The sequence below is a fragment of the Caretta caretta genome, chromosome 2, assembly GCF_965140235.1.
Source record: "Caretta caretta isolate rCarCar2 chromosome 2, rCarCar1.hap1, whole genome shotgun sequence".
Taxonomy (NCBI): Eukaryota; Metazoa; Chordata; order Testudines; family Cheloniidae; genus Caretta; species Caretta caretta.
In genome coordinates, this window is record NC_134207.1 from 210,096,016 (window position 1) to 210,112,486 (window position 16,471).

Consider the following 16,471-nt stretch of genomic DNA (forward strand, 5'->3'; position numbering starts at 1 on the left):
TTAATTCAGATGGTAGGGTCCAAGCAGGGACCAAAGCCAAGATTTTTAGTGACAATATTAAAAGCTGCCAACACTTTTGCACAACACTTTGGAAACATGACCTGTTGTGAACTACCCCTCCCTGGTGTTATAAAAAATAAGCACATTGTCATTTGAAATTTACCTAGAGAAGGTGGGACTTCTATACAAACGAGTTTTATTTCTTGGTCAGATTTTTCACTCAAAGATGGTAGTTAATTTTTTCCTCTTAAAACGCTTTTCTTCACCTCTACCCTTCCCCCTCTACCCCAGAGATGGATGGAGCGTGTGAACACAAACAAAATTAAATAAAACCCTCTAGGAGAAGGAAACTGATTTCAGCTTCAATACAAAGCCTTCTATCCTCTATTGCATACACACACACACACACACACGCTTGCACTTGTTAGAGCATTTTAAGATGTCATATTTGGAGCCTCCCAATCCTGACAATGTCTCTTTTTAATTACAATTGGTAGTTTTATGGGAGGAGAAATATTTCCACACACATTCATTCCCACTCAGTGGTTCTGAGCATCAGACAATAGTTACACCTCAGGGCAGGGAGAACGGGCTTAGACCTCCACAGAGAGATAGAGTCCCCCAGTTGCCAGCTCACATGTGGAAGAGCAACGAGAGACACTTCCCAGAAAAGTTAGAACCCCTTCTAAATTAGCTGTACTACTTAGGGCTTATTTCCCAAAAATATATAAGCCACCTTGAAAGAGACAACAGTGGCAACATGCATAGAGACTTCTGACAAGGACAGGGTTTGAACTTACAGTGCATGGGTGCAGCTCAGGTTCAATGACCACAGCATTTCCCTTGAGCCATCAAATTATTGCGAAAATACAGAGCAAATCCACATTTCAACAGAGCCTTAGGGCTTGTCTACACTGGCAATTTACCGATCTGCAACTTTCTCGCTCAGGGGTGTGAAAAAACACCCCCCTGAGCGCAGCAAGTTTCAGCGCTGTAAAGCTCCAGGGTAGACAGTGCACCAGCGCTGGTAGCTACGCCCCTTGTGGAGGTGTGTGGACGCTGTGCTGCGATCACACAAGCCACGTTAAAGTGCTGCCGTGCTTTAACATTGCCAGTGTAGACTAGCCCCTCGTCTTGCCGCACATGTGCATTTCATTTTCTTTGGCTCCACCTACTTTCCTAACTTAACCCTGAATACCTTCTACATCAGTGGTTCCCAAACTCCCTTCTCCCCAACCCCAGAAACTATTTTGAGGGCACTGCGGAGGTTTGTGGGCCACAGATGGCCTGTGAGTTTGAGATCCCTGATGCACATGTATTGAGAAAACGTTCCCTGCCACAAATTGCTTACAAACAAGGGATAGCACCATTCAGTGGCCTCAAATTGGTGCTGTGAGTGAATGGCACTCTACATAAACAATAAAAACCACCTTAATACCAGATGCTCTCCACCTGTACTACATTATCAGAACTGAAAGGCACATCCTCTGAATTATGGACTTGAAGGTAAGACACTGAAAAATGGTTTATCCAAATGAAAACAAACAAAAGCATACATGTGGACAACCAGATACAATACTTTTAGTCTGCCTACGAAGCAGGACTGGTTTGCTGAACATATTAATTCAATTTGCATTGAGTACCAGAACTCAGCATATAGCCTCCATTTAAGCAAGCTTTTTTTTTTTTTTTTTGGGTTATTTGGAAAAAACAAGTATAGTGTGGAAAAAAACCCCTGACTTCTACAACATCAATTCATAACTTCTGGCCCACCACAGTAACACACAGATGATGGGCGAAGGGGAACAGAAAGGGACAGTGGGAAAGATGTGAAGGCCAAAAGTTAATTGATTCACTAGCCTGATGTCAGTTATTGGCAACCTGGGGAGTGATCCAACTCCCATATAAACCAGTGGGAGCTGGATTGGACCTTTAGGGAGGTTCATGCTGGAGGAGTATACTTTCTATTAGTAAACATAGTACTGCACAACACCTAGCCAAAGGGCTGTTCATGCCCCAGTTCCAGTCACCACACTACCTCTGGTTGTTGAGTCAGCTGTGGTTTTGGCCTCTATCCTCAATGGCACCTGAATCCTAGAATTAAGTTAGCTTTTGTGGAATTGGCTGGTTGTTTTAAACAGAGTTGGCAGTTTTTTAAAGAGACATTATTAAGGGCACACAAGCAAACTATCCCATTGCATAGGAAAGACAGGAAGTATGGTAAGACATTGTGCTGGCTTAACCAGGAGATCTTCAATGACCTGTAACTCAAAAGAGTCATACCAGAAGTAGAAACTAGATCAAATTACAAAGGATGAATATAAAACATCACCACAAGCATATAGGGATAACACTGGAAAGGCCATGGCACAAAACAAGGTTAAACTACGTAGGGATATAAAGTGTAACAAGAAAGCATTTTACAAATACATGAGAAGCAAGAGGAAGACCAGGGTCAATGTAGGCCCATTACTTAGTGAGGAGGGAGAGAATTACAGAAAACATAGTCCTAGCATATGCACAATGTGCCTCAGGAGGCATGTGACCAGGATTCATCGACAAATTTGGTCCGCTGGTTGGCTTCCCTGGGTTGGGGGTACTGAGGAGGAGTGGGATGTGAACGCTGATTTATGTTCCCCTAGAAAATGCATTGATGGCCTAAGTCTTAAATGCCTGCTTTGTTTCAGATTTCACCAAAAAGGTTAGCAGTGATTGGATGACTAAGAGTGAACATCGGCATAAATTGGGTGGGGTCTGAGGCGAAAATAAGAAAAAAAAATAAAATTAAGAATTACTTAGGGCACGTCTTCACTAGCAAGGTTAAAGCATTGCTCCGGCAGCGCTTTAACGTGGCTTGTGTAGACGCGGCACAGAGCTGGGAAAGAGCTCTCCCAGTGCGCTAAAAAAAAACCATGTCCACAAGGGGAATAGCTACTAGCGCTCGTGCACCGTCTACACTGGCACTTAACAGCGCTGAAACTTGCAGCACTCGGGGGCGGGAGGGGGGTGGGGTGTGTGTGTGTGTGTGTGTTTTCACTCTCCTTATCTATAAGCTATTACCAACAGGAGAGTGGGTTTGGGGGGTGTGGGGGGGAGAGAAAACCTGGATTTGTGCTGGAAATGGCCCAACTTGATTATCATGCACATTGTAAGGAGAGTGATCACTTTAGATAAGCTATTACCATCAGGCGAGTGAGGTGGGGGGAGGTATTTTTTCATGCTTTGTGCGTATAAAAAGATCTTCTACACTTTCCACAGTATGCATCCGATGAAGTGAGCTGTAGCTCACGAAAGCTCATGCTCAAATAAATTGGTTAGTCTCTAAGGTGCCACAAGTACTCCTTTTCTTTTTGCGAATACAGACTAACACGGCTGTTACTCTGACACCCTAGAATACTTAATGAACTGGCTGAAGAGATCTCTGAGCCACTAGTTATTATCTTTGAGAACTCATGGAGGATGGGATGGGAGAGATACCAGAGGACTGGAAAAGGGCAAATATAGTACCTATCTATAAAAATGAGAATAAGACCAACCCAGGGAATTATAGACCAGCCATCTTAACTGCAGTACCCATAAAATAATAGAGAAAATAAACAAACAATCAACTTGTAAGCACCAAGAAGAAAATGAGAAACAAGTAACAGTTAACATGGATTTGTCAAGAACAAATCATGTCAAACCACCTAATATCCTTCTTTGACAGGGTAACAAGCCTTGTGGATGGAGGGAAAGCAGTTGATGTCATCTCTCAACTTTAGTAAGGCTGTCTTCTCATAAACAGACTAGAGAAATATATACACAAACCTACTATAAGGTGGGTGCACAACTGACTGGAAAACTAAACTCAGAGAGTAATTATCAATGGTTCACGATCGAACTGGCAGAGCATGTTGAGTGAGGTCCCAGAGGGATCTGTCCTGGGTTCAGTTCTATTCAATATCTTCATAGATAATTTGGATAATGGCATAGAGAGTACACCTATAAAGTTTGTGGATGGTATCCCACTGGGAGGGATTGCAAGAACTTTGGAGGACAGGATTAGAATTCAAAATAATCTTGACAAACTGGAGTAATGGTCTGAATTAAACAGGCTGAAATTAAAAAAAGGACAAATGCAAAGAACTACACATAGGAAGGAATAATCAACTGCACATGTACAAACTTGGAAATGACTGCCTGGGAAAGAGTACTGTAGAAAAAGATCTGGGGGTCATAGTGAATTCCAAATTAAATATGAGTCAACAATGTAATACTGTCGCAAAAAAACCCAAACATCATTCCAGGATGTATTAGCAGAAGTGTTGTAAGCAAGACACGAGAGGCCTCATCTGGAGTATTGTGTCCACTTCTGGGCACCACACTTGGGTAAAGTTGTGGACAAATTGGAGAAAGTCCAGAGGAGAAGCAGTAAAAATGATTAAAGGTCTAGAAAACATGACCTAGGAGGAAAGGTTGAAAAAAAATTGGATTTGTTTAGTCTGGAGAAGAGAAGATTAAGGGGAGACATAACAGTTCTGAAGTAAATAAAAGGTTTTTACAAGGAGGAGGATGATAAATTGTTCTCCTTAACCTCTGAGGACAGCACAAGTAGTAATTGGATTAAATTGCAGCAAGGGAGATTTAGGTTAGATGTTAAGAAAAACTTCCTAATTATAAGGATGATTAACCACTGGAACAATTTACCTAGGGAGATTGTGGAATCTCTGTCACAGGAGGTTTTTAAGAATGGATTAGACAAATACCTGTCCGGGATGGTCTATATTGGGGTAGTCAACAGGCAGACCGCGGGCCAAATCTACGTTGCCAAATGCTTTTGAACGGACCCTGAAATCATTTATTTATTTATTATCATTTTTATTATTGTCGTCTCTGGAGTCTGGACCTTGGGTTTAACTTGACCAAAATAATGTGGACCTTGACAAAAAATAATTGACTACCCCAGTATAGATAATTAGAGCTCTGCACGGATACAAAATTTGTATCCACATCCGATCAGTTATCTGCAAACTTGGTCCACGGATATCCACCGATTTGCAGGGCTCTATAGTTAATACTTAATCCTGCCTCAGTGCAGGGGACTGGACTAGATGACCTATCAAGATCTCTTCCAGTCCTACATTTCTATTCTATGATTCGCTTCCTCACATTAAAAAAGAAATAGGTCTTCCTTTGCATCAGGGAGTCATTTTGGTTATCCTGGATGCTCTTGGACCAAACCTGCAATAATTTAATCTTTTTCCAGTAGTGACTGGCACTTCTTGAATTCTGCCATTTTGTCTGAAAGCCACTTCCAGAGTCATGATTTTGGACAATGTTCATCAAGTGACAGCCAGCCTGGATACCCAACAGGCTATTGGCCAAGGAGGCTGATCAACCTGAAGACAAATCTAGCGCCAGCATTCAGCAATTCAAAAGAACAGAGGTAAACTCAGTAGCTACCTACCAGGCTATAAACACGAGCATGGGCTTCTTAGGTAAGCAGTCAGAGCAGACATGTAGCACAAAAAACAACATTTTGCAGAGTTGCCACCTAGAATTCTAACAGAGTCTCAACTGATTCAGTTGAGAAGAGGCATATTTCTCCTCCACATTGGGAAAATACATTTTAAAACACACCCAACACCCATTCCACCTACACCAAGCATAAAAACTTGATTGTGCATGTCCACCTCAATTCCAACAGTCTCTGAAAAAGGGTTCGCAAAAAGGAAAGGAGTACTTGTGGCACCTTAGAGACTAACCAATTTATTTGAGCATAAGCTTTCGTGAGCTACAGCTCACTTCAAGGAATGCATCCGATGAAGTGAGCTGTAGCTCACGAAAGCTTATGCTCAAATAAATTGGTTAGTCTCTAAGGTGCCACAAGTACTCCTTTCCTTTTTGCGAATACAGACTAACACGGCTGTTACTCTGAAACCTGAAAAAGTGTTGTGTGTTAGTACAGTTTCAACCTGAAATAACTCAGCCCTCTACTCAAACTTGACTTTTTGGCTCAGTGCGGAGAAGTCCTCAGATAAGAAAGTGGATCCACTGCAATAACTTTTCCTGTTTTCTTTTCAGCAACAAGCACTGCATAACAATAACTGAACTTTCAACACAGGAGGATGCTCATTGTGCCACAGCACATAAGTATGTCAGCAGCTATTTATTATTTTTACAATGCCCAAAGCATGCTGGGTGCTGGGACTACTTATTGTTTATATTTCATACAATTCGTTTTGTGACATCTTCCTCTCAAAGTCCAATATGTGCAAGGATTAAATTGTCCATCCCTAAAAGATTTTTAGATGCTCCACAAGATTTTTAGTTTATTCTATATGAACATAGTCGTTTAATAAAGGATACTGAAGCCTAGTTGAAAAACTAGCTTTGGCTGGCTCAAACTCTGAATTGGTGAATTACCCCTATTAAAATATTTAAGAGCAGATATTGGCTTAACACAAGAACACTGAAAGTTGTCTTAGGCAACCACCCTATAGACATGGAGACATCTCATCTATTAAAGATCAAACAAAGTTGGATTGTCTAGTGAATACAGGTGGGATAGCAAGATTCCTGGGTTCAACATCTGACCAGATGTGTGCCCTTGGGAAAACTACTTGCATACTTATAAAATGGGAACAAGAATTCAGATCTCGTGTAGATTACTTGGTTACAGTTTCCGGTGCTTACTCAGTAGAAACCCACATATGCAACCAAAAACAAAGGACAGGACTAATGAGGACATGTTCTAACTACGATTACTGGGAAACTTGAGGTTAGTGTAGATCAGTTTACTAAGACTGGGAGATGATTAAGTTGCCTACTAGACACTGGATATTGGCTCCTAGGGCAGATTTCACCACGAACAGCGAGAGAACACAGGACGTTCTGCTTCTTCAGCTGTATCTCCTGCCCTACCTGTTTTCGCATGGTATTCATGACTCCCATAAAGCTCGCCAGCAGTTTCGCTTCTTCTCGGGCTGCAAGTTTCTTCTCTGTTTTCTTCTTGTTGCTTTTTTCCGACCCAGAGGCTGCCATGCTCCCCTCCTCTCACCACCAAGAAAACAAAGGCTGGCAGGACCCACACAGGCCCATGCACAGCAGCCAAAGGAAGCCAATTATAACACACCAAACTGCCCTAACCAAGATCCCAGACGGACGAGTAGGCTGCGCAACCACGCACTGCAGAACCTCCTGCTGCTTCTGCAACCAAGCAGCCAGCACGGCGAGTCACCTGGGCAATCACCTGCCGCGGCAGCCGGAGGAGCAGGGCTGATCAGACCCCAGAAGAAGCCGCAGGGCCAACCAGCCCCTAGTGCAGACGCCTGGGAACGCAGCCTGGGCCCCGCGGACTGCAGCGCTCCGGGGATAGTGGGGGCGCGCGACACATCAGCCGCCAGCGTTCTACCGATAGAACACGAGCTCCTGGAGAAGCTCCTACATCACGCCCAAACCGGGCGGAGGGAGCGGCCTGGCGCGCACTGACGTCATAGAACGGCGCGGGGTCTATCTCTCGTCTTCCTCCTACCCTCACCGGCGTTCTGGAGCCAAACAAACGAACGACGGGGACAAGGAGGTGGAACGGGTCACGTGATTGGTTTATTAACGGGCGGGGGAGGAGGGTTGAATTAAGTGCGCAGTGCGCACGCGCACGGCTGAAGGTGCTGGGAGGACCCCACGGCGGGCGGGCGGGCGTGGGTGCACGCGCGCGTCTGTGCAAACCCCGCGTCTTTTACTGTGTTATCCGAGCTGCCAGCTGCAGCGCTTCGGAGGCATGCATTGTTTAGGGGGAAAAGTAAAAACTGGTTCCTGACGGGCTTTGTCCCTGTGTCCCCCATCCCCTTCCCTTTTATGGAGGAAACAACTAGTCGCTGCTTGGCCTCAATCCAGCCCAGAGCATACGGGCACCGCCCCACTGCAAAACGGAACCAGCCGCTGTGTGGTCACAATCCCATTCGCCCGCCAGAGACTGAGAACAAGTGTAGCTGCTGTTCTTGCACTTAAACAAAAATTCTGAGATATCCCGGAACAATAATACCATGAATGCCTGCATCCTGCCAAATTTTAGACTAGTCCGCCAAAAAAAAATCTGGATTTTAGCACATCCTTTTACATTTAACTTCAATTTGGTGTTTGTATTCTGCTGGTATGGCTAATTTTGGCCGCATAACTATCCCTTCCCCCAGTTTTAGCATCTCAGTTTAGTACATAGATATGCAGCATGTCCTAGTCCACCAGAAGAAAAGAGATCTCAAAGTACCATGGTACAAAATCTAACTGTTCCAAGTTTTTGCAGCATTGTTATGCCAGGATGCATTGGACTCTGGAGTTTTTTGATGCAACGGAAGCAGCTAGACTTCTTGAATCAATGAAAATCTGGGTGTTGGGGTTGAAACTGGCAGGATACAGCTTTTATCTAGAGGATAGTCCCACTTTGATTTGTAAGTGCTCTACTTTTAATTCTGTGCTGCCAAGGTTTTATAACTGAGTAACCCTGTGATCTGTAGGAGAAAGGGATTTATATATGACCTTTTGTCTTTTAGTTTAAGGAACATACTATATTTGGTGCCTAATACCCTTATCCTATACTAAGTCACTATATGATGTACTTTGTCCTGTGCTGCAGCAATAATCGTGTGTGACTTTGTAGCACACAAACTATTTTGTATAGAAATCTATATTATACTATAGAAATCAGATTTGGTATTTTAATACATTTATCCTTTATTTCATTTATCAGTAGGTGGTCACCCTAGGATAAGATAGTGACAGGGATATTACCTGGCTTTTCCTTTTATCTAATACATTTTAAAAACAGAAAAAAGAAATGTACATATAATATCATTGCCATGTTGAGTCTGCCATCCCAAGTTTATCCTGGCAATTATGTTACAAATGGAACAAAACTGAGATCTTGAATCCCCCTTTCAAATTCCAGGGTGTACAGATCCAAACCTACCTGTAAAATTTTAGTTTCAGAACATAAACAAAACCAAAAGAGGCCTATTTTCTAGTTGGGATCCACAAGAACAGCTATTCTTCCAATATTTAGTCCTAAATGGTGGAAATCTCATAAGAGCAGCTGATCTTGGTGATAGTGGCCATTCGTGGTGGAGGAGAACCCTAGATCAATTAAACTCACAAGATTTCCACCATTGTGGGCTGAAATCTTATTGAAACAGCTCACAAGAGTTGGGCAAACTTTTTGGCCTGACGGCTACATCGGGTATGGAAATTGTATGGCGGACCATGAATCCTCACAAAATTGGGGGTTGGGGGTGTGGGAGGGGCTGAGGGCTCTGGCTGGGGGTATGGGCTGTGGGGTGAGGCTGGGGATGAGGGGTTGGGGGTGCAGGCTGGGACTGAGGAGTTTGGAGGGCAGGAAAGGGATCAGGGTTGGGGCCCGGGCAGGCTCCGGGCAACGCTTACCTCAAGCAGCTCCCGGAAGCAGCGGTATGTTCTCCGTCCAGCTCCTACTTAGAGGTGCAGCCAGACCGCTCTGCGCGTTGCCCTGTCCGCAGGCGCTGCCCCTGGAGCTCCCATTGGCCGTGGTTCCCGGCCAATGGGAGCTGCAGGGGCCGTGCTTGGGGCGGGGGCAGTGTGCGGAGCCCTCTGGCTGCCCCTACAGGTAGGAGCAGGAGGGGGGACATGCCGCTGCTTCTGGGAGCCATGTGGAGCCACGGCACGCATGGAGCAGGGCTGACCCCGCTCCCCAGCTGGAGCACTGGAGTGGGACAAGCCCTGGACCCTGCTCACTGGTGGGAACTTGAGGGCCGGATTAAAACGTCTGGAGGGCTGGATGCGGCACCCAGGCTGTAGTTTGTCCACCCCTGATCTAAGTACTTATATGGCCTTTATCAACATAGTGTCTGAGTGCCTGAAGAGTATTTAAAAATAGAAACAACAATCTCTGTCTCTTCCTTCCTTTCCAGCCACCAGGAGAAATAGCTTTATTAGTTCATAGTGAGCTTTGTGTGTGTATATAATGTATTGAAGACAACCTACCATAAATCAAAGAGATTAGTTTTATATTTACAGCTGAACACAGGGAAGTTAGTAGCTGGAATGCATCAGAAACAGATGGATCTTCATGGATTCCATCTTCCTCTTTTGATGAAAACCAGATAGCAACATTTTCCATATAAAAGTAAACTAAAAGACAAGGGGGGCATTTTTTCATGAAGAAAAAAATGTGTGCCAAGGCCTAGATTTCATGATGTGAGTAGGGTTTTCAGACTTAAGAGGAACGTGGGAAAGAGTACAACATAAGGCACACATGGAAAGTCTTTTATTCAGAATTTTGGCGTGGGGTGTGGAAGAATACCTGTGTACTTCCAATCTTCTTATATGGATCTGAAACATGGACATTGCTTAAAGAATTCATCAGGAGGCTGGAGGCATTTTATATGCATTGGTAGCGGCAATTACAGGGCATAAGATGGTTTGATTTTATCAGTAATAGGGAGATATTATTGAGAACTGCCCTTGAGAGGATAGAAATCATTTGTCACCACCGGCAGGCACTTTTTGGTTATGTAGCCCCCATCAGAGATAAAGTGCTCACAAATTGAGCCCAGAAGATCAGATTTGAGGTCAGGAGGGGACATTGTCCAGCCACAGGCTGGTAGCAGCTGCAGTCTTCAGCGATTAACCTGGTTGCACCAGATCAGTGATAACCCTATGAAGCTTTCAGAGGCCTGGAATAAAGCTGTACAATGTGACCATGGACATTCAGCACAATAGATCCTCATCATGTAAGCGTTGTGCTGGTGGTGTTGATTGGAAATGGTAGAAGTGATAGAGTTAGCCATACAAAAATAAGAAATTATTGTCAGATAATTTAGCTGAAAAAGAAATAGGCAACTTGCAGTGTAAATTGGTATATTATGCAAATTAAGATAATTTTATCATAATACTTAGCACTGGTATGGCACATTATGTTTTCAAAGCCCTGTACAAACATTAATTATGTCTTATACTCCAACCCACAAACTGAGGTTATAAGACAGGTTTCAGAGTAGCAGCCGTGTTAGTCTGTGTTCGCAAAAAGAACAGGAGGACTTGTGGCACCTCAGAGACTAACCCATTTATTTGAGCATGACTTTTTGTGAGCTACAGCTCAGCTTATGCTCAAATAAATTGAGGTGCCACAAGTCCTCCTTTTCTTTTTGAGGTCATAAGAGACATTTAGATCCTCCCAAAAGAGTATTTTATTCACAGGATTGGGTGGGAAAGTAGTTGGACTGGTACAAATGACATCTTTTTCAGAGCAGTTTCAAGAACTGCATCGTGTGACATTTTGAGCTTTCAACTAATGCTGCTCAACAGGTTTGTGCGTTATTCTTGTGTATCCTGAAGTGTTTAAGTGCACATTGTTTGGTTACTCCAATAACCTCTAACCCATAGCATTGCAGAAACGTCTAAATCAGCCTAGAAAGGCTGAGATTATGAGAGGGATTTAGGGAAGCAACCTAGGAGTTAGGGCTCTGTCCCACAGCAGGGAGGCCAGAAGACAAGCTGATGAGCCCAAGTGGGGCAAAAGAACTTCTTTGTTGGGACTTTTGTTACCCTGAAAGGGAATGGAGCTCTGATGTTGACCTCGCTGGAGAGCTGAGCCCTGTGAATTCCTGGGAGAGAGAAAAGACCCTGGGGAGGGTAAACTGAGGCAGAATGCTGTAAAGCCACCTGAGGCCATGAGGAGGTGCTTAGGAAGTGGCTGCCTGAGCACAGGCACATTTAAAAATATCAAAAATTGCACAGCAGTCTTTGTGGGAGCAGGTTGTTGATGGGTGGCAACTTTCTCTCCCCATGAAAAATCATTGCCCCATCTCTCTTGATCCTTTCTGAACTGTGTTGAGATCTAAGGGGATTTGTATTTGAACAATGTTTCTTGGTTGAATTGGCATACTCCTTCTTGCACAATTTGTTATTAAAAGTTTTTCTAATGGCTTGTCTTGAATGGGTGTTTCATTGTTACCTTGAATAAATGACTTATTGCCTGTTTCTAGTGCTGTAGAACTCTTTGTTCTACACTTCTATTTCCTTTTTCTTGCAGAAATAGTTCCTTAGTTTTCTTCCTACGCAATTATAGCTCATGAGTCTGTGACCAAAGAAAAAGGGGAACTGCTTTTCTGTTACAGCAATCTGAGCTGCAGTTTGCAACTGAAGTTGGTTCTAGCTGTTCATATAGCACTGGAGTTGTAAAAATGACCTCGGGGTGGGGGAAAAGTGGGTTCGTGCCCTCTTTTGCTTCTTCATAATGTAGCAGGAACACCTGTATTTAATTTTTCCCCTTCTTTCTTTTTACACTAGGTATTCAAGTTTTGTTCACTTTGTCTTTCCTGGAAGACTCCATGGTTGACTGGGAGAACCAGTGCGTTTGTGACAATGAGATACCATGCAATTCCAGCCTGATTATCTGAGAGAGGAAGTGATTTGTGTTCAGACTATGTGAACCACTTTGTTTTTTAGCCCCAATTTAAATCAAGAGCCTGGTGAACAGTCGGAAGAAACACTCTTATTAAAGTTCCAGTGACTGATATCAATTGTTAAGTTGTCGGCTTCTCTCTGACAGTTCAGTATGTATGTTCAGTCAAGCAGTGCTCTTCTTGTAACTGACTACATTCCTGTTCTAGCTTGTTGTGGAATAACTTCTTCTCAGGGCCACCCAAGGGAGGCAACTATGACAAATCCATGTAAATACTCTGAAAATAATCTCCTTATGGGAACAGATAAAACTATACAAAAGGAGGAAAAAACCCTTACTCTTGCTTGGCTGACCTTTTGGTCAACCAGCTGATGGGTGTGGTGAAGTTATTGCTGTAATAGTACTTATTACACATTGTCCTCTCTATCATAGGAGTTTGACTTAGATTAAACATTTTTGTTTGGTTTTGTTAGTGTATTAGCTAGTTCAAGACCTTTCTTAAAGTTAGCTTGTTCACTCTCTGAGGAAGGATAAATATCAGTGTCATCTACCATCCATACTGCTAAACCAATCAACTTCCCTGTACCCACCCCTACAAAAACAACATTGTAAGTTGTAATGACTTCAAACAATGCAGCGTTTATTACTAGTTATGCATTATAATAGCATAATTAGATGCAGCAGGACAATGTGAGCATCTCTGAAGTATAATGGCCTGGCAGGCTACTGGTAATGCAACATGCTGTCATGTGGAAGACTAACATCTGGGTCCAAGGTCAGGTCCTCACTTCCTGGGCCAGCAGAATATAGGGGTACTGCAGAAGTTCCAGACAAAACAAGGGCCAGTCTTCCTTGGCTGGAGGGAGTATGGGCAAGTAGTCTTGGTGATGTTGGGTTTGTAGCAAGGCCAGTCGCTGAGTGACAAGAAAAATCCACTGGAGGCTGAGGTGTGTTTGACAGTCACCCTTTCTGGGTTGGGTTTTGTTGCACGGGTTCTGTATGATGTCCAACTTGGCAAAAGTTTCTACCTGCATTCTTCCACACGGTTTAAAAAGTAGTAGACTCAAAACGACAAAATACAAACCAAGCTGGGTCGCTCTTGTATTTCCTCAGCACTCCTTGCCCTGACTTCTAGAACACAGAATGCTCGTACTGCTGTCTTCTGCCTAGAACTAATCCACCCTTCTTTTAAGGGAGTTAGCTGCACCTAATCAGATGCTAGCTCAGGATATCTCTCTGTGTTGTGTCTGAACTCTAGCAGATCATTAACATATCCAATATATAAATAGGGGAAACTGAGGCACTGTGCAGTTAAGTGGCTTGTTTTACAGTAATTTGTGGCTTCTCTTAGCTCTCACAGTGGGTCAGTGTCAGAGTTGGGAACAGAAACAAAAGGGATATAGAGCAATTCTCTCTCTTTCTGGCCCAGAAACTGTTCAAATATTTTCTACAAAGTGGAACAGCTTCAACAGGAGAGATTGAGAAAAATCCAGTACAGAATATTCCACAGCCCAGTTGTTAGGGACTCACCCATGTGGTGGGAACCCCATGTTCAAATCTCTGTCCCAATGAATATTCAAGTATTTTATACAAAGTGGAACAGTTTCAACATGACAAACTGAGAGGGACACACCCAAGAATAGCCTACAGCCTGGTTGTTAGGGCACCCACCTGGAATGCGGGTGAGGGAAGGGGAGACCTGGATTCTAATCTCTGCTCCAGACCAGAGCAGAGGTTTGAACCTGAGTCTTCCCTCTTCCAGATGGATGCCCTAACCACTGGGCTAAAGGATATACAAGGGACTTCACTAACTCAGCTGTGCATTCTGTGAATGGTACCAAGGTCCCCATGTAAATTTAGTTTTTTTTAAAAATGACCAAAACTATTGAGCAAATTCATTAATAGTTTCAGGCTGACTGAAACTGCATTTTTCATGGAATAAACTATTTGAAAAATTTTGCTGAACCCCATGTGGGATGCTTTCCAAAAAAATCCTGCAAAGACTGAACTCTGGCCTGTATTTCAGCAAAGAGTTACACTAAGGTGCAGGAAAGGGGAATGCACCAGTAGCAGTTGTACATTAATTTAGCCCATCCCATTATACAGATTGATTCCTGCAAATGTTGGGTTTCAACATAGACAAATGTTTGTACAGTTTCAACTCTGTTCTCACAACTTTATACTGCTCTCCCCAGATAAAGCCAATATATCCCTGATCTCTCCCACCCGATCCTATCTATGAGATGCTCCTCCTTTAAAAAATAAAAAGGAAAAGAAAGGAAATTCCCAGGTGAAAAATTTATCTTCATTAACTTCTCAAAGAATAGTGATCAGTTAAAGTAAGGTGGATAGAAATCTGAATATCTTACAATTCATGTAGATTGTTATGGATTCCCATATCTGCTGCAGTCTCAGACTGTATTAACTTTTCTGCAGATTCTGCATGAGGTTGGTGGAGGGACAATGTACATCTTACATTGCCTCTCTGCCTTCCAAACCCTGCAGAGAACTTCCATGTACCAGAGATTAAGGATGTGTGCCATGGAGCAGGGCTGACCCCCTACTTTTGTACAGAAACAAAGAGATCTATGCACAGAAAAGACCTTCCATATGGCAATCTGTGGGGGATGGAGAAGAATAACAACAATCTGGCTCTAGAATTTTAAGACAAAGCTGTTCTTAATTATCACTGTAACCATTATGATTTATCTGCATTTGCAAGGCATCAAACATCATAAAAGGATCTGGGCCCAATTTTTTAAAACAGAAGCACACTGCCAGAAAATGGCAAAAAAAGGACAATCTTCACATATCCTGGACCACCATCATAATTTAAAGGAACTCAGAAGCGCTATTTCCCCAGGAATACATCCTTGATCCTAATGATATTTCTGTAAATGTTTTAAGTAAAACATGTTTTCCCTTCCAAATGTGTTCTGTAATTTGATGCCTTCAAAGAAAGGATGTACGAGTCATCTTCATGAAACATGCAACTGAGGCTCATCACTGTACAGCCAACTAAAATATCGAAGTACTATTAGCAGTGTTATGTTACTTATGTAGTTGCCCAAGGTTCTAAGAACCAGATCTGTTCTTTTTACTACAGTAAGAATTACTGTTGTGTTTTTTATGTGGAAAGTGAGGCTAACATTACAACTACAGAATTAAGATCAAAATTTAGGTTGAAAGACAAGTTACTGCAGAGGTATTTTCATTAGAAAACCAGTGAAACATGAGGCGTTGACCTGTGACCCACTATATCCAATATTACTTTTATTTCTTGTTCAGTACTTGATGCTTTAATATCTGTTTTCTGGATTAATTCTAGCATGGGCTGTCAGATTGGATGGAGAATTCTGTGTGTTTTTGGGTGGTTTGGATTTGTAAAATTTCAGATTTTGCCTGGAATGCTCCATTATTTCTAATTATTCCCCTTTTTCTGTTATGAGAGTGAAATTTACTTCTTCCTGTACCAGACAGAATAAATGGGCTGATGTGCTGAAGGTTGGAGAGGATGGAATTCACACCTCAAAACCTATGGGCAAGGTATGAGGCTGCCATTCTGTATCTATATTGCTACTATTTCAGCCTAAGAGCTGGAATAGCAGCCACTGCCTGCTGCATCCCCAATGTAGGGCTTGGGTTACAGTAGACCTATGTAAATACAGAGCTAGCAGAGAGGGCACATTGCACGGCTTGATTCCCCACCCAGTGAATTCAGAGGACCTAAATGGTGCATAGGACCTTATATGGGTCCTCTGCACTTGAATAAATTTCATCCTTGATGTACAAACACAGTAGAGCGGTAGAACTGGAGATCAGCACTGAACTGTTCAGGGTAGACTGTGGTCAAATCAAAATTTGTGTGTCATGGCTGCTGTCTCACAAGATAGCCCATTATCCACTTCTTTCCTAAAATCAGCTTTGGCCTAATGTTTGTAGCTGGGAAAAAATGTGTCTTTTAAAATAAATTTTGCATCATTTCACCTGACAAGATGGAACTTTCAGCATCCGCACAGATGAAATGTTGTATCTTCTTGCTTCCTTTCAATCCTGGTA

The 16,471-nt window shown here is 42.9% G+C and overlaps 1 protein-coding gene and 1 long non-coding RNA gene across 3 annotated transcripts in view; one reads left to right on the forward strand and one right to left on the reverse strand.

The window, feature by feature from the left end:
- Positions 1 to 7,042, reverse strand: part of KLHL7 (kelch like family member 7) — a 45,623-nt gene extending 38,581 nt beyond the window's left edge. Inside the window, exon 1 of the mRNA XM_048838374.2 lies at positions 6,904 to 7,042. Within this exon, the coding sequence (XP_048694331.1) occupies positions 6,904 to 7,023 (120 nt within the window). The 5' untranslated portion in view covers positions 7,024 to 7,042. The remainder of the gene's footprint in view (positions 1 to 6,903) is intronic.
- Positions 7,043 to 7,461: 419 nt separating this feature from the next.
- LOC125631525 (uncharacterized) lies at positions 7,462 to 15,915 on the forward strand. 2 transcript variants are annotated; one of them, XR_007354976.2, is made up of 3 exons: positions 7,475 to 7,561; positions 8,282 to 8,426; positions 12,298 to 15,915. It is a non-coding gene; the product is annotated as an uncharacterized LOC125631525 (long non-coding RNA). The 2 variants fall into 2 exon arrangements; XR_007354975.2 differs by lacking the exon at positions 8,282 to 8,426 and having other exon boundaries at positions 7,462 to 7,570.
- Positions 15,916 to 16,471: the final 556 nt, after the last annotated feature.